Source organism: Crocuta crocuta, unplaced genomic scaffold (assembly GCF_008692635.1).
Source record: "Crocuta crocuta isolate KB4526 unplaced genomic scaffold, BGI_CrCroc_1.0 scaffold36, whole genome shotgun sequence".
Classification (NCBI taxonomy): Eukaryota; Metazoa; Chordata; class Mammalia; order Carnivora; family Hyaenidae; genus Crocuta; species Crocuta crocuta.
Window position 1 is genome coordinate 9261801 of NW_027532203.1, and position 18576 is coordinate 9280376.

The window sequence follows — 18576 nt, forward strand, 5'->3', positions numbered from 1 at the left end:
TCCAGGCTGAGCAGCGGGCTAGTGCCCTTGTCCCTGGTCCTTGCCAGGGTGTTTAGCCTTGGTCAATAAATGCTTCCTTGTCTCACTTTATATTCTCTCTCCCCTTGATGCAGCACTTCAGAATCCAGTCCCAGAATCTACCCAGTTCCTGTAGGTACAAGTTGGCTTGGTCCTACAGCCCTTTGGGGATTTGGTTCTTTTCCTCTCTAAACGGGACCAGCACTTTTGTGCGGTGGGTGTGGGCATGTGTTGTTTTGCAAGGAAGAGGCCTCTGCACTGTCTTCTGGCAAAAGAAGTATTTGCTTTAACTAGAGAGTGGTGGGCCACTTAGGCAGGTCCAGGGACGGTTTTCTGGAATCTGAGGATTCAAGGTTGTTCAAGTGCATCTTCCAAGAAAGCCCCATCCATCTCAATTAGGGCTCTGACCTTGGGGTAGTGGACCTTTGGAGGCCAAGGCTTTAGCCTCCTCTGGAGCTCTGCCTCACAAAACAAGTCCCGGACCTGATTCTCAGCTTACGCTTGACTTCAGATCCTGCCAAGGAGTCTCTCCAGCGCTCATACTTAGCCTTTAATTGGTGATTAATCACCCTTAGCTTTTCATTGTCTTTTTCTAGTGTCCCCAGCATAGCCTTGCAAGTCCATTGACTTTTTAATTCCTATTTTCCCTTACTTCTCAAATGCCTGCCACACCACACCCTCTAGCACGTACACTTCCATCAGTACGCTGGCCCAATTCATCCTTCAGGAAAGTTTTAAAGTTTTGCATCCATGATCACCTCCTGCTGTTGCTGGGGGGGTCCTCCTTGCTAATGGCTCAGTGAGTGACCCAGCTCCCAAAGTCCCTGTTTGTTTTCCAATATCCTGTTTTCCTGTACCCCTCTTGGTCCCAGCTGTCCTGGGTTGGGTTCTCTGGGATGCAGACCTTGAGATGGAGATCAGCTAATGGAAATGTATGAAGCAACATTCTCAGCAGTCACACTTATGGAGGGAGGGCAGCTGAGTTCAGTGAGGGCTTCAGCCCATCCCACGGGGAGTGTTGGAGCTGGATGACCCTTCAATGTTGTTCTCAAGTGGAGCTGGGGGATTGAGCCCTTACAGCTCCTTCTGGAACCATCATGGGACGTGGTCGCCCCCAGGATGGGGAGTACGACCATGAGTGAAAGGGCTCTCTGGATGTAGGCAATCTCTCAAAAGAGAGCTGTGAGGCTATGAGATGTCAACACTACTGGCAGCTGGAGAATAAATGCTTCAGTCCCGAGGTGGGGGCTGGATAATGGGCATCTGGGCAGCGCTTGCAGCCAACATCCCACACACCGTGCTCTCAGGAGACTAGAAAACAGGATACGGAGGATGCAGAACTTATTTTTAAAATGAAAATAACTTTTTTTTTAAAAAGAAAATGAGACCCGGAGAACTAGCAAAAGTCAGAGAAATCTTTTATTAGGGTTTTTGCTGAAATCTTTAAGAGTTTTTGCCTTCTAGCTCTCAAATGTCTGGCATAGACGTCTTGTTTTTTGTGGGTGCAGTAAGAGCTGCAGGTGAAGAGCCACCTTGATCATCAGTAGCGCCCACCAGTGCCTGCCAGGTGGTAAGCTTGAATATCTGTTCAGATCTGTTCAGATTACTTAACAGTTTGGACATCCATAAATTCCTACCTTAAAACATCCCTTCCCTCCTCCTAATTAATTTCTATTTGTTCTTCAAGACACAGCCCAAGTACGTCTCCTCTGAAACCTAACTTGATGCTACCAAGCCATAATGAATCACTTCCAAGGTTCTCATCGCTCTTTCCCATTTGTCTTTGGCACTTGTTCCATAGTGTTGTTGGGTGTTCATCATAACTTGGGTGTTCATCATAGCTTGGGTGTTCATCAGCGAGGAAAACAGAATGTAGAACCTATGGTTGGCATATACTAAGATTCAGTAAATGCTTGCAAATGGAATAAAAACGCTTCATTGCAGGATCTTCCAATTACCCATAAATTTATCCATAAATTTATCTATCCATAAATCCATTAATCGCTAAAACCTTAAGTGCCACTGGGTGGGCTTAGACCATACATCTCACATTTGGGTAAACTGAAGTGCTAAGTCATTCTGATACTAGTCAAGACAAGCTGTCGGCAATAGAACTGAAACATTCACTTTCCTGTGCTTTGGGGATTCCGTGAAACCTACCCTATGATACTTTGTCCAGAATCTTGTTCAATTTTCACCGATGTATATTTTGAAGATACTCACATAAGTAATCAAAGTCATCCCCGATGCTAATGTGAGTCTAAATTTAATATGAACTACTTGCTTTTTGAGGAGTCTCTTATAACTTCCAAAAGCCAGAATCAAGCAGCCCCATGTATTTTGGGATTTCTCAGTGTCTGCAAGTTTTAGGGAGAAGACAGTCACACACGGCAACCTGGTGAAGGTCCTGGTGAATACAGGGAGAACCACACAGACAATCCTTTGGGTAAATGTCCAGGCCTATTATTAGAGTTCAGATAGAGATTAAAAACACGAGCCCAGCAGTTTTCCAAAGAACACAAATAATTTACAATCTTGTTTATCATGTTCAGTAAGGACTTCTACACATCTACTGAAAATTATCATCTCACATGCACTGAATGCTTACCATGTGTCACTCTTTTTTTAGAGTTCCTTTTGGGGGGGAGAGGGAACGAGAACACACGCACACGGGAGGGGCAGAGAGAGAGGGAGAGTATCAGCACGGAGGCCACTGGGGGGCTCAAACTCACGAAACCATGCAATCATGACCTGAGCCAAAATCGAGGGAGGACACTTAACCAATCGAGCCATCCAGGCGCCCCACTCTGTGCCTTAAGCCTTTTACTGGCATCATCTCATGGATTTAACAAATGCAGGTTTTCTTGATAACCTACTGCAAATCAGGCATGTGCTAGATTCCCACCCTTCTCTGGGAGATTCAGAATACTGAGGACTCTTGGCTTCAGTATTCTATCCTCCTTTTGAAACAAATAAAATTTAAAATCTCTAGCCAGATCTGTTTTCTCAGAAGAGAGTGGAATTTTTTAATGAGAAAGAGGGCGTACAAATTAAGGCTGTATTTTCACTGTTATTTGAATACTCACACTAGCATATGTTTACCACATGTCTGCTGTTGCACATGCATGAGAAAACAGGGTTAGATACTTAGAGTACTCAGGATTCCTTTGTCCTGAGCTTGGCTGGAAGGTAGGGGCATCCTTCGACTTCATTTTCTTATCTGTAGGAAAGAAAAGAATCTATATCCGTTTGATGGAGGTATCTGTCCACAGAATGAATGGATCTAATCTTGCTGGTAAGAGTGGAGTGAATTGCTTACCTTCTTCCTAGAGATGCGTCAGCCTCTCACTCAGCAGGGCACTAATTAGAATACTTTTATTAGTAATATGCATAAAGGGAGGAGGGAAACTAGAAACAATTCAAGTTCAGTAGGTACATGAACTCTTTTCTCATGCAAATAATGATCCAGATATGAAGGAGGGTCTAAGATTTACCTGTCCATCCTGGCAGGATAGACATGGATCCAAAAATCAAGATTCCAAGCTGTGCCCCCCAGTGTAACCAAAGAACAATTCGGGTCTTTGGAAAAATGTACAGAAACATGAAGCCTCAACACCTTTTTAGGCATTCAATATTTATAGCGCTGCCTTGAGAAAATGTAAGGTTTGATTAAAGACGGATGATAACCTCCGAGCACACATTGTGAGCTCGGTTCATTTAAACAACAATTACAGGCACACGCCTCTCTGCAGTCTTTTTTTTCAGTTTGTAAACAGCAAAAAGAACTGAACATCAAATTTTTGAAATTCTTCTGGCTTTTCTTCTTGACCTTTGGTATTTGTATGTATTGACGATCTCTAAACCATTGTACAAAAACACCTTGAAGTGTCAAGCTTTAAAAATGAGTCTTCTTTTCTCTTTCTCCTGTGCAGCTTGGATTATCTTGGCCTTGTCAAAATACATTCTCTAGTTAGAGGTTGGAAATATTTCCCTCCTGGCTCCAAAGTATTGATTTTCTTCAACACTCAGCTCTGTCAGTCAGCCGAAGGGGTGAAAGGTGAAAGTTCACCCAGCACTGCTTGGCTTTACCTTCCTATTAATGTCATGCCCTTTCCACATTTGATCAGCTTATGTGATCACCAATCATATAGGACTGGTACGGCCCCTATTTTCCCTATAAGGACACACTTAAGTCAGCAGACGTTAAAGCCATTCCTGGGATGGACACTGGGCATTTGAACCGGGCTGAAGATGTGGCAGTCAGTTCCCTTAATGTTTATCTATTTCTGAAAGAAAATTATACTGCTACCGATGACTGGTTCCATTAAAGCTGTTCTATATTCTTACGTGAAAAGCAAAGAAGTACATTTGCCACTTGTGCGTAGAACCCTCTCTGAGCGATGAGGACTTATTTTGTTACTCTTGCTTTTTCTGAAAACCAATTACATCCATTACCTCAGGGATTCAAATTCAACTCCAAGTCTTAAATGAAATGAATTTAATCATCTCTGTCCAGCCCCCCACTCCAGGACAGTCAACCCACGTCATCAAATCTGACAAGCTAGAATACGGTACAATTAACAGTCTATTTAGGAGCAACGAGGGGTGGAGACAAAGCAACATGCATGCAATTCCCTTGCCCAAACCACAGAGGGTGCTGTTGAGTTGTTTCCCTCACACTTTGGAAGCGTGTTCTTCTGTTCTTTGTGACAAGTTAGCCTTTCCTGAAGCTAGCTCTCCAGGGAAATGAATAATCACATGGAAATAGAAGGCTTAATCTGGTACCAAAGAAGGTGTGTGTGTGTGTGTGTGTGTGTTGGGGGTTGGGGTGGAGGTGGGGGGGCATATGGATTTCAACTGAGAATGTTTAAGAAGAGTGAACAATGGTTTTAAAAGAAAAACAATCTTCAGTACAGTTCAGTTTTATTTAACACACATATGTACACAGGGACATTCAGCACATATAGAATCTATTAAGTGGCAATGTCTTGAGAGGCAGACATTTTAATTCACTCGCTGTACACAGTTCAATCACTACATTTTCATACAAGTGTCACGTCATGTCATCTTTTGCTTGTAAATTACCAATGAAGCCACGTATGTCTCTACATTTACAAGGATAGGTCCAAACACAGTGCCCACGAAATCAATAACACACTAAAAAGCAAACACTGGGATGACAGTACAAAGTTTGCCTCAGTGCTGAGAAATCTAAGCTGTGATGAAGTCTGAGACTGTAGTTGTCAAAATAGCCATGGGGAGATTTGTGTTAACAAGAATGCAAGTATTCACTTAGCAGTTAGAGATGTCTAACCATCCGATAACATCCACCCAAGTTTTATAAGAGTAATGTTCTACTGGCCACTGATTTTGGCTGTCTTTGCAGCCAGAATGTGGGACAGGCTGGCCCACGCTCACTGCCCAGATGTTTTTACCCCAGGCCCTCACGGCTCTGCTTTGTTCCAGATTTCCACGGAGTGGTCCATCCTGCTTTGGTGGCCTGCTTTTTCCTGATGCATTTTGTTTTTAAAAAATCTCTCTAAGGTATGCTTTTGCTTCATCATTTCAAAACAGCTTTGTAGTCTAGAATAAATTAATCCCTATTTAAGTTCACCAAGTGAACACGTGCTGGATATGGAGAAGACTTGGGAGCCCACTGGAAAAACCACGTGCCCCTTTTGTTTACCTCAGGTTTCTCTATCTATATTGAACACAACAGCATGTTCACCAGACAAATAGATTCTACGCGGTATATAGTTCTTTGTTTCTTCCTTGGAAACTACATATATAATCTTTATAAATACAATGTACATGCATGTGGCATAAATTCACTTTTGAAAGAACACCCAAAGTCTAAGACCAAGGAACAGGATAGGTTTGCCATCAATGGAAATAATGTACTTCATATCAATAGGAAAGAGGCGTTCTAGTGGTCTTAATTTCTTAACATGTTCTTTAAAACTCCGTTTCAATAACAGATGTATTTGTTCCTAGACTGTGATCCTACTTTTTTTCTATGTTACATAAACTCTGATAATCGATGCTTGTCCAATTAAATGCTCCCATCATCATTTGGTTCCTCTGTAAACTTCACAGATTTTCTCTGAATTTAATCAATCGCTTTGTTTTTGCATTTAATAAACCATCATGCTCACCTAACCCACCAATCACCAACCAACCAACCAACCAAATCCCCAACTATGTACAGATCAAGATTTGCTAGTAACAATTCATACCAAATATTATTTTATAGATTGTTTTTCCCATTACTAGGAGAACCAGCATAATTTGACATAAAAAGCAAGCAACCCAGTTAAAGCTTACTTGGAAGTGTGATGAACACCCTCACTGCAACGTCTCCTCAAACTATTCGAGAGGCCTTGCATCGTAAGTACACTCCTGCATGCTTGTGCCTTTGTTGCTATTTTTCTAGGATACTTGTGTCAAAGAAATGCTGTCTGAGATTTACCTTAACTGATCAGTTCAAAGGCTGAATTGTAACTATTACATGATACCTGACGTGTGTAGTATGCATGGGAAATGCAGGTCTGTAAGGTTTCTGGAAGGAAGGGGTAAGGTCTTTCTTAAAAGGACCTGTAGCAACAGACACAAGAGATTTCTTATTTAGGTATATGCTGTGCTTCCAAACTCGGTTCTTTATTATAAAAGTCCATTTAAGATATTAGTTATAGAGACTGGATAATTATACTAACTAGATCATAAATAGTGATGATTTTTATTTTAAACTACTAAATATATTATTGAGCAGGATATGAGCATTCTGGAAGGCTGGAAAAATTTTTTTCTGTAGTATTATTATTTTTTGTGTATTTTCTCATTGATCTCAAATCTGTTAGGTGTTAATAAAGAAGCAAGTATCTCAACCCTAGGAAAGTGGATTTGAGTAGCTTCCTAGCAATCATGGGAGGGAAAAAAAACCCACAACCAACCATGTAAACACAGAATCTTTTGGTAAACAATAATGTATTTTAGGAAATCCAAAGGAAAATAACTCGGCTAAGTAGGACTGCCACATTACGTCAAAACCCAATATCAAGTGACCAGGTTCAAGCAGTACTTCAGAGGTGGGGTTTAGCTCTAGGAAAATGCTGATCTGGGCTGGGAACGCAGTCACAGTGTTTACTGATTTGGAGGCTTCGGGTGCACCAAGCCATGGGGGTGCTCCTACGGACACCCCCCTCTCCCCGGAGGGAAAACGACCTAGTGTCCACACAAGGGCCACTCCTGCAGGGTGGGGTGTGCATGCCTCTGAATCACAGGGGACACAGGCGGGGTCTGCCCCCGAGGACCATGCAGAAGTGACACAGCCTCGGCCGCGCCCCTGGGTGACACTGGCATGGGCAGGCACTGAGAAACGATCCAGGTGAGTAAGGACAGAGGAGTCTCGGCTTCCAGAGCAGATGGGGCCTCGGATGCCGTCAGGGCAGCAGACCCCGGCATTAGACCATGAAGCGATGCTCCTTCCCGTCGTGCGCCATCAGGATGATGTTGCGGTTGGACGTCCAGATGAGCCGGGCCAGGCGGAGGGCGTTGTGCGAGCCGGGCGAGGCGGGCTGCACGGGCGGCACCTGGTAGGTTTTGATGCAGCGCAGCTGAGGGGCCGAGTTCAGCATGCCGATGCTTCCCAGCAGCGAGGTGTTCATCTGGGGGGATACGGGGACACGAGAGCACACGCGTCACCTACAGAACCCTCTCCTTTCCCTGCCGAGGGGCGGGGTCGCGTGACTCACACCTCCGGCACGCTCTCTGCCACCTACTTCCTCCCGCTCATCTGAGAGTCTGTTCTCAGCCCCCGCAGGGCGCCTCTCAGCTTAGGGGAACTGTAGGGATGCTGTTACCATAAATGCATAAATCCATAGAAATTTTACTCCGTGGGTAGCACCTGACAGCAGGAAAGGCCATCAGTCTTTAAGGAGGGGGCTAAGTTCCGGATGTTAACTAAGCACAATCAGACAATCTTTGGTGACTGTGGGCACTTCACACGACAGACCTTCCTGCTCCTTCGCAGTGGTGCTCATGGCAGCCGGGAAGGTCAAGTCCACCAAGATGCGACTGGGGACTGACGGCTTGTTCAAGGAAAAGCAGCAAAGTGGGGATGTTCCTGGATCAAAGCTCAAAACGTAACCCCTTCCCCCATCTGCATGTACGGACACTGCCCTCCTCACCTGCTTTTTATAGAATTCAGTCTCTGCAAATCTCTAGTTCATTGTGAAAGGGAAACCAAGAATCAATTGCATCTTAACACCGTATCTGTGCCTCACTGTTTCGCTGCCACACCGGAGAGAGAATACTTTTAACGCTTTATTGGCAACATGTTTTTATTAGTTGATTTGGTTTTTGGTGGCTTCTTGGGATTGGATTTGAATTTTAAGTTCTTTTCATCCATTCACATTAGTGAAAAATAATGTGGAAATTATGGCCCGTGAACAACTATGTGTTCTGGTCAAAGTGCGAATACCGAACGGTGGGTATCCCAGGGAGCCTGAGCGACAGGCTCAGAGGAATCCTGTAGATTCTACATATTACTTAACATCTCTTCAATATCCATCTTTTGTGCTATTGCAAATTGCATGAAAAGCATAGAGCACGTAAGAAAAGAGGTCTCAAAAATATTAGTTTTCTTTGCACTAATTTTCATTTCCAGTTCTTCTCTCCAGTATAACCATCGTCTAAACCCAGAAGATTCTAGGGTTTTGCGTGAAGCATGCAGATTATGATTCAATGTACACAAATGGTTGACACATGAAACCTTGGCAAATCCTAGGACATTTAAGATGTGTTGTTGCTGATATCATGCTCTGCATTTGGATCAGTGCAAAATATAAGCCATTCTTTTCTCTGGCCCTTCTCAGCAGCACGATGGTGTCAGAGGGCGTAAATCATGGCATCTCTAGCAGGATGCGTGCAGGCTCCACTGACATTTTCACAATTTAAATCATCTTGAGTAATAACCCTTTTAAGATGACTAATGTTACTGATTTTCCTGCATTAATAATAGTGCCGAGCACAACACAGAGGTGAAAAAAAATCACTAGTGTACGAGGTCACATTTTAAAACCAAATGTATGGTTATCATTAACTCTTTCTGTTAAAGTTAACATTGAAAGCCAGACAGTACCTTACTGTCCTTCTCCAAAACCTTCTTTCCTTGCTTCCTTCCCTTTCCCCAAGAACTCCAAAAAGACAAAAATCAGTGTCTTGTTGCTTTCTGAAGGCTCCCAAATATTTTATATATAAATAATGGTGGTGAGCTTGATTTGATGGTTCTCGCTTGTACAAAAAGTTATAGTACATGATAGTTTAGTTCTCTAACAGAACAGACCCAAATGATCCAGAAAATTGGAGGCATCAATAGGCATGCTGCGCTTAAAAAAAAAAAAATCTCATTTCTCAGTTGATAAATAGCTACAAAGGAGTTTTCATTCTTTATGGATTTTCTATGAAAATATGGAAGAAGCCTGCATTCTCCTGATGGCTTAAAATGCTAAGGGTATCCAATATGCTCAGACACTTCCTAATTTTTAATTCTTTTTTTCAAATTTTGGCCACGTAGAAGAAATCGGTTGAGGGCCAAAGGGACACAGGGAGAGAATACCTCACTGAAATGCTACTGATAGAGAACTTCAACAAGAAGTCCATCATGCCTCCTGGCTTCTCCTTCTGAGTTGAGTCATCGAATGACTGATAAATCATTTGATAAACTGATGGATGAATGCCTTCGCAAGGGTCACATGGCCTTTCTGCCGAGCAATAGGGCTGTGTCAAGTCCGCATGGCACAGCACCGTTACAGCTGCGTGCTGCTGGAGGGACAAAGACCCTCAGGTTCACTCTTACATGTTATTCCTCAGCCCGTGCTTACCCTGTGACCTCTTCAGAAGAGAGATAACCTGAAGAAGGAAGGGTGAGCATTCATTTCTTCCAAAGAACGCTCACTGAAACAATGAACCATTTTGTTATTTGATATTAATGTTTCCTTGACTTAGTGACTGGCTTACAAAGTATGGGAAAGGGCGATTTGAGTCTCAAATGAATAAAACCTACCTGGAATTAGTCTTTTATGGTAACACTCAATTTTTTTTCTTTCTTTTTTTTTTTTAACGTTAATTTATTTTTGAGAGAGAGACAGAGACAGATCGCAAGCAGGGGAGGGGCAGAGAGAGGGGGAGGCACAGAATCCGAAGCAGGGTCCAGGTTCTGAGCTGTCAGCACAAACTCACGTGGGGCCTGAATGACATCATGATCTAAGCCAAAGTCAGATGCTTAACCGACTGAGCCACCCAGATGCCCCTACAGCATCCTTTTTAAATGGCCGACTAGTATTCCATTTTATGATGGAATACATAAAAATAAGTGAAACCACTATCCACCTAATTTATTTTTAGCATTTCTGAAAGAGGATGCTCACTAGTTGGAGGAGAGTGGTGAAATTTAGGTGAGAGAACCATGGCTGTATTTGATTTCATTACTCAATTCCCTTTGCTCAAATACTAATGGCTACCCTGACATGAAATATTCAACTTGTAGGAAGATGTAGCTGGAGAATCAAAGGGCTTAGAAGATTGCCCGGTGACATCATTCAGTAGCTGAGTTTGTAAATAACAAAAATGCAACTTTGGTTTTTCCCTTCCCTTTAAGAAGAATGCTTCACCAAACTAGTTCTGTGAAGATTATTTTCTGATCACATAGAAACACATACAGATGTAATTCATCAAAACAGGAAGTGTTTTAATGCAATTCTCAGTGTAAGTAATGCTGCACACAAACCTTTTACTAAGTCTCACTTGAGTAATTATCCAACCGATATTTCTCATTAACACTCATTTCTCAGCAAAGGTTTTAATAGCTCATAGCTTTTGGAAGGTCCGGTATTAATAAGACTTCATTAAGTTTTCAAAATATATTACAGTACATTTACTGGAATAATATAAAAGTACCATCATATATCATCAGAACTAAACAATATGTATCTAAATAAATCAGCAAAGCCTATTTTGGGAACTCAGTGGGAGATCCAACATTGCTTTCTGGACTCCCTTTAATTTAAATCAAACTCCCCTGTATTTATTTATTGTATTTTTTTTTGATAAAGCTGAAATGTTTCTGTGCTTTCCACTTAAATTTCAAGACCAAACTGGGTATTAATTTACGAAATGGGTTGTATTTTCCATCCTGATATTGGGCGGAGAGGCCAAAAGCCCTGGGTGTGGCCTGAGCAGCCCCCATGCTCTGTGCGCGGGACACCCACCTGTGCAGACAGGAGGCGGCGGCCCCAGGAGCGGATGAGCATGTGCACCAAGGAAGTGTGCTGTGGCCCCGCCCCGCGCACAACGCCACACGCACAGGTGCGCGGGTTCAAGTGTCCTTGGCAAAGCCCAGAGGCAGCAACAGGAGCTGGAAGATGGGAACTGGCAGATGAGAAGCGGTATCTCGCCAAGCTACCAAGTAATGAATGGTCTCCAGCTCTAAGGTAAGAAAGGATGCTAACCATAAATCCCTCAAAGCACGAGGCAGGGATTTGGATAAAAGTAGAAAAAAGAAATTCAAGGAAAGGGTAAACATATCCAAATGGAACCGTGAATATCTACATAAGGGGAAAAACACAGAAACTGAGGAAAATAATGGCAATGGCTTCAAATCTGGCTACGTCAGGAGGTATTCCTTTATATAACAAATCTCATTTTCTGAGGAAGTCATGTTGAGCAAAACCAAAAAGACTTGTGTTTGTTTATTCCAAAGAAGAAAACGTGGACAAACATAAACTCCTTGAAAGCGGGGACGTGGGGCCGGCTGACCCCGTGTCCCGAAGCACTGGCCAGCGCCTGCACCAGCACCAGTGCCAAGAGAATGTTCTAAATGGATCTGGAGCTTTACATAAACACTCGTCTGGGATCCCAAGAGCCCAGGGAAGAGCAGAAAATGTGTATCAACATGCAGGTGGTGTACAGAGACCACTGTGTAGAAGAAACGGTGGGTGGAGAAACCCTTTCAGGAAGCTCTGTTGTGAGGGTGAGTCTACAGACACCTAACGAGCAGTGCTGACCCCGGGCCCCACGGCAGCCACTGGGAGAAATGGGGACCGGGGAGGCCGCCGGGGAAGAGAGTTTAATATGAGCCAATTAAGATGTGGGAGATATATTCTGGGAGAAAAGATAATGAGAAAATAAACTGGAAAACTAAATTAAATGAAGAGTAGGGAAAAGTCTGTGACAGATTTGGAAGTTGTCATGGTTTAATAGCGTGTTGTTAATTAAGCAATTTATTGTATCTGTTTTCCATTTTATTAGCTATTGATTTTTTTAAAAACCATTGTCAAGTGGTGCTGAAGTCTTATTTAAACTTTTTTTTTTTTTAGCTTTCAAGGCAATAAACCAAATCTCCTAAAACATACTTGCATCTTAGGAAAGTAAAGGTAACAACAAAATTTTTAATTGGCCTTTTGTCGGGGAGGGAGTTGGTGATGTTTAGTTTTTTTATAATTGTCAGGAGTAAGGTAATTAAAAAGATGGAATGGAAGATTAATTACGGAGGATAAAACAAGTTCTACTATAAAAATTAGGTGCTCAGAGTTAATATGTATTTTAGTCACAATTAAACATAGGCATTCTCATGATCTGCCACTCAATGATCTCCGAGCTTTGTTTTCTTTGTTTAAAAGAATTTTTTAAATGTTTATTTCATTTTTGAGAGACAGAGAGAAAATGAACCAGTGGGGGAGGGGCAGAGAGACAGGGGGACAGAGGATCCAGAGCGGGTTCTGCACGGACAGCAGAGAGCCTGAGGTGGGGCTTGAACTCACTAACCATGAGATCATGACTTGAGCCAAAGTCAGACGCGTAACGGACTGAGCCACCCAGCTGCCCCGGCACTCGGGGTTTTGAAAATGTTTTGATAGTTTGGGAATGAAGAGCATTGTGTGGGAAACTCAGAATGCTGACAGAGATGAGGTAATGTAAACGGAATATGAAGCCACTACCACTACTCGGCTGCCTTCTCCCTGGGCCCGCTGCCACGCTGGGGTTGTCCGCACCTTATGCAGAGCCTCCCTGGCCCTGTGTCTCTCCGGCCGGGCCCTCAGGTGCCCTTGCTTACCACTGAAAGGCTGCTCCTGCTCCCTCTCCTTAACCCCCCACTCTGCCCTCCCCTTACCATCCGGCCCTTACTCAGCATGGTCCTGTCTCCATTCAGATGTCACCTCCTCTGTGAATCAGTTTCACAGCCTTAGTCTCAGGCTCCCATCTGTATTGTTACCTGCTTATTTACAGGTGTCTCCCTCAGACTGCAAGCCCTGTGAGAGCAGACCCCCCCACCCCCAGATTGCTCACTGTATTCTCAGCGCCCCCTGCATGCTAGCACGCGGCACATCCACAGTCAGCAATAATATTTGATATTTGTTGAAAGAAGAGGGAGGGCAAGCGGGAAGGCTGGTGGGCAGGCCTAACAGGAAGCCTTTCTTAGCAAAAGCAAATCATGCAGTAGTGCCTTTAGGACCCTGTAGCATCCACACGTACCTGCCAGAAAGAAATGTGGCTGTCCGTATTCGAGTAGGTGGCAAGATACCGTCCATCAGGAGCAAAGGCCACTGCTGTGATTGGTCCCTTGTGTCCATGGATCGTCTAAAATAAAAGTCAGGGTCATTAACGGTCTGCATTCCACATACACAAGTCACGTCATGGAGACTAGATACCGTTATGATCCTTATTTATAAAATTAGGCGAGAAAAATGGGAAAAGCAACCAAAGTTCTCGCACTGATATATCCAAGGGCTTTCTTTCATCTTGTTGTGAAGACTCTACCTGTCTCCTTGTTGGGAGGAAAACATGAGTCCGGAGGAAAAGCATATATTAACAGGCAAACCAATGTGTTAACTTGCTTATGTCCTTTAGAGGGAAGAGTTTTACAATTAATTAGGAACCTCACTCATCTGAAATGAAAAACAATCAAAGCTGTATCATAATATCCCGCTTCTGGAAGGAGTTAAAAACCATAATTTCAACCGTTAATAATTAAACATTTTTCATGTTTTATGCTTCATTTCCCACCAATAACACTGTGCTTGAATGCACTTGGCTGCAATTAGTAAACATACATACGCGTACCTGCTGGGGGTTTGAGCACATACAGAAATCAAATACTATTACAAACAAGTTAACAGGGATCATTTTGAGCCTTTGCCAGATAGCTATCATTGATTTAACCATGAATTAAAAGAAAGGGAGTTGTATTTTAGACTAGGTCTATGATAAAAGGTCTTTACTAATAAAAAATTATACTCAACTTTAATGATATTAATCATCCAAAACACTGGCATTCTAAGCAAATTGGCATAATATTGCATCAAAGTCCTTTCACTCAACTACAGAAGATCATACCTCTACCACGTTAACCAATATTGAGTCTGCTTACAAGCTGTGGGTTGGTCTCCTCCCTCTGTCTGGAAAGGAATGGATAAATATGTTCTCTTCGACAGAGACAATACTAGGAAGGTTTATTTCCATCTATTTGTTTTCATGTTTTTATTTTATTTATTTTGAGGGAGACAGTGGGGAAGAGCAGAGAGAGGGAGAGAGAGAATCCCAAGCAGGCTCCACACTCACTGTGGAGCCCGATGTGGGGCTTGATCTCTTGATCCTGAGATCATGACCTGAGCCGAAATCAAGAGTCGGACACTTAACCAACTGAGCCACCCAGGCTCCGCCTATTTTGTAATAAACAATTGTGAACCTTGAGTCTCGGTGGGAACATCAGGCTCCCTCAGCCCCATACATGTAGTAAATTTCAGTAAAAATCTTCTTAGAGTTCATAGCTGAGTGACTAAATTGAGGGAAGGAAGGAAGAATGGGGATCCAAGCCCATTTCTTGGTGCTCTTTGGATTTTGTTCTTTTCTGTCACTAGACTTTCAGGGTACTGTGGGATCCAAAATAATGCCCAATTTTCAACCCTCAGAGAAAACATGTTCTCCTGGTAAAGCGCTGGGCTTCAGGCTGGCAGAGAACACCGCTCTGAGTCAGGCTGTCTGGCTTGCATTTGGGTTCTACTACTTCCTCACTGAAGGGCCTAGGGCGAGGGATGTGAATTCCTTAACCTCAGAGTCCCATGTCTAGAAAGCAGGAATGATGATGATGATGTTGGTAATACCTGCCTCAACGAGCTCTGTGAAGATTAAATGAGCTACTATATATGCAACATTCTGTGCAATGATGGCATATAATAAGAATCCAATAAGTAATACGAATGTCTATATTACTCCCCCTTACTTAAAGATGACCAACATTTGAAAGTTGCTAAGAGAGTAGATCTTAAATATTCTCATCAACAAAAAAGAAATGGTAGTTATGTGACAAGATGGAAGTGTCAGCCAATGTTAGGGTGGTAAGGTAAACATTTTTCAGTACATAAGTGTATCAAACCATCACATGTACTCCTGAAACATCTACAGTGTTATATGTCAATTATATGTCAATAAACTGGGAAAAAATGATCAGACAAATGTGAACAATCACCAAACTGGATTACTTGAATACACAATTTAATGGACAAAAAAAAAAAAAAAAGCCCTTATCATATACCCCAGAATCAGTATCAGCTAGCATACTAGGCAGTCTAGAAACAGATTTCATTTCATTAAACATTTTATTAAACAGATGTGGTAACTATCCATGGTGCTAGGCCCCTAATGGGTGCCAATTAAGCAACACGGTGAGCATGCTGAATAATTATTCCGCCATCTACCCTAAGATGAAAATTACTGTGGAAGAGGGTAAAAAACTTAACCAATTAAATGGGAAAAACTGACCATTCCCACTTACTAGGTCAATTTATTGAGCTCACTGGAAAGCATCTTTAATTGGTTTTTAAAATCAAGATTCAGTTCTACTAAAAACTGAAGTTCTGTGGGGCCAATTTAAAGCTGTGTTATGGTTAAGACAGTAAAAGGTCTTGCTTTAAAACAGAGGTTGCAAACTGAAAACCCCTAGGCTGAATGAAGCCAGGCTGTAGATGTGTTTGGTTCAGTCTGAAAAATGTTAAAAAAAAATGTTTTCTGAGCTCATATTCTAATTCATCAGGTATCACGTAAAATCAAGATTTCTGGTCTCTCCTGACAAACTGAAAGCTCTGGTGATCCTGGGCCTTTGTTCGCATGTGGCCTCAACAGCCAGGGATGAACAGAGGTGGCCCTTCAGCCTGGACACTTGCCCTCCATTTCACCAGTTCAATTCCTCCTGCGCTAACGCCCGCTGCCTGGCTTCCTTATTTCCTGCCTGGTCTCTTGTGAACCGAGTGCTACCCTTCCATTAAGAATACTTGATTCAAGGGGGCACCTGGGTGGCTCAGTCGGTTAAGCATCCGATGTCAGCTCAGGTCATGGACTTGCAGTTCATGAGTTTGAGCCCTGCTTTGGGCTCTGTGATGATAGCGTGGAGCTTAGATCCTGCTTTGGATTCTGTGTCTCCTTCTCTCTCTACCCTAATCCCGCTCATGCTCTGTCTCTCTGTCTTTCTCTCTCTCTCAAAAATAAATAATAAAACACTAAAAAAATTTTAGGAATACTTGGTTCAAAATAGTTTCTTCCACAAGAAACAAAAAGTGTTGGTGAGGACGTGGAGAAAAAGGAACCTTTGCTACAGTGTTGGTGGGAATGCAAACTGGCACAGCCACAGTGAAAACCAGTACCCTCATACTCCTCAAAAAATTAAAAATAGAAATACCATACGATCCAACAATTCTACTACTGGGCATTTACCTAAAGAAAATGAAAATACTAATTCAAAAAGATATATGTACACCTGTGTTTATTGCAGCATTATTTACATAGCTAAGATATACAAAGCAACCTAAGAATCCATCAATAAATGGGTAAAATGTGGTGTACACATATACAAAGCAACCTAAGAATCCATCAATAAATGGGCAAAATGTGGTGTACACACACACACACACACACACACACACGCATATTACACAGCCATAAGAAAGGAGGAGAACATGACATTTGTGATCACATAAATGGACCTAAAGGGTATTACGCTGAGTGAAATGAGTTAGATGGGAAAAGACAAATACTATATGATTTCACTCATATGTGGAATCAAAAAAAAAATGAACAAATGAAAAAGGAGAATCAGATCTGTAAACAGAGAACAAACTGATGGTTGCCAGCAGGCAGGGGAAGAGGGAGGGCAGACTGGGTGAAGGGGGAGGATCCAGGCTCCCAGGTATGGAATGTATATGTTACGGGAATGAAGAGCACGGCATACGGAGTGTAGTCGATGATACTGTAAGAGTGTTGGGTGGTGGCTGGTGGCAGCTACGCTTGGGTGAGCAGAGCATAACGTATACATTTGTGGAATCATGATGTTGTGCACCTGGACACGTAACATTATGTGTCAACTATACTGGGAAAAAAAGTCCAAAAAGCCAAAATAGTGTCTTCCATGCTCTGGGGTCCTGGTGTGCATCTGAAAGTGTGAAGAGACTAAGGTGCCTCTAAGAAAAGTTGGCCCTTCCTACGGGCCCCCCCAGAGCCCAAATCTGCAGAAGTGCATGATTCTCCTCCTGGAGTTTGGGCTCCTAAAGCTCAAAGCAGAATGCTAACCCTGTCTCCTTCAGGTTGGCATCTCTTCTTTAACAGCAACCAGTGAGTTGGCAACAGCGAGGCGGCCATAGACCAGCAGGTCCAAAGGAAGTACCAGCCCATTGGTCATGTTAAGGTACCTCTCTGTGAGGCTAAGTTCGCCCTGCGGTAAAGGCGGAAAACCAGACACACAGGCTCCGTCAGAAAAGTGTTCATGAAATATTTTCACATAACATCTTCAACTTTTACAGAGGGCCACTACTTAAATCATCCACTTGAAGATTACTTCTGGGTGAGCTAGGACATCCTTCATTACGTTATCCAGAGTCTCTAACAGAAGATCCTGTGAATTAAATGCCATCTTGGACTTTTCTGCCAGTAAAATGTGTCTCTTTCCAGGTAAATGTTGTTGCTTTCTTTTCTCATGTAACAATAATTATGTAATCTTAACATGTGCTTTGCTATTCTGCCAGGAACCCCTGAGCTGAATGTATGTACCTGCTGGATGCATGGTAATCAGTACTTTGTCCTCGTGTTCTCTTTCCACGTGTTGTTGAGACCCCTGCTCCGGGTAGTAAGCTTCATTTGTTAGTTTCTTTAAAGTCTGTTTTGGGCAAAGAGGCCCTACGTGGTAGATCAGAACGCACAAACACACACAGATACATGGTAAGATACTGTCAGGTGCTCCGCAGGGTATTTAAGGAACCTCGAGGAAACTACGGAATGCTGACGGCAGAGTCAGAGTCAGCTGGGAGACCTGTTGTCGCGCAAGAAAGCAAGTGCCACTCAGGGTCCTCAGGGAAGCGCACTGTTTTAAACGGTTTGGTACATCTGGTGAGCTCATTACAATCTCAGCCTAAGAGGTGCTTCAGAGCCTCAGTGTAATGGAAATGTTGCCATTGTCTTTTGTTCAGAATCTCTGAACTTCTCAGATCTGTGCAGGCACCACCTGATTGGACTTTG

General features: G+C 42.9%; 1 protein-coding gene across 4 annotated transcripts in view; it reads right to left on the reverse strand.

Annotated features, from left to right (window-relative positions):
* Positions 1-4924: 4924 nt before the first annotated feature.
* The window catches only part of WDR7 (WD repeat domain 7), a 357113-nt gene continuing 343461 nt past the window's right edge, over positions 4925-18576 (reverse strand). For all 4 annotated transcript variants that reach the window (XM_077777568.1, XM_077777567.1, XM_077777570.1 and 1 more), the window contains 2 exons: positions 13549-13653; positions 4925-7682 (listed from right to left, as the gene is read on the reverse strand). In XM_077777568.1, coding sequence (XP_077633694.1) covers positions 7479-7682; positions 13549-13653 — 309 coding nt within the window. In that variant the 3' untranslated portion in view covers positions 4925-7478. The remainder of the gene's footprint in view (positions 7683-13548; positions 13654-18576) is intronic.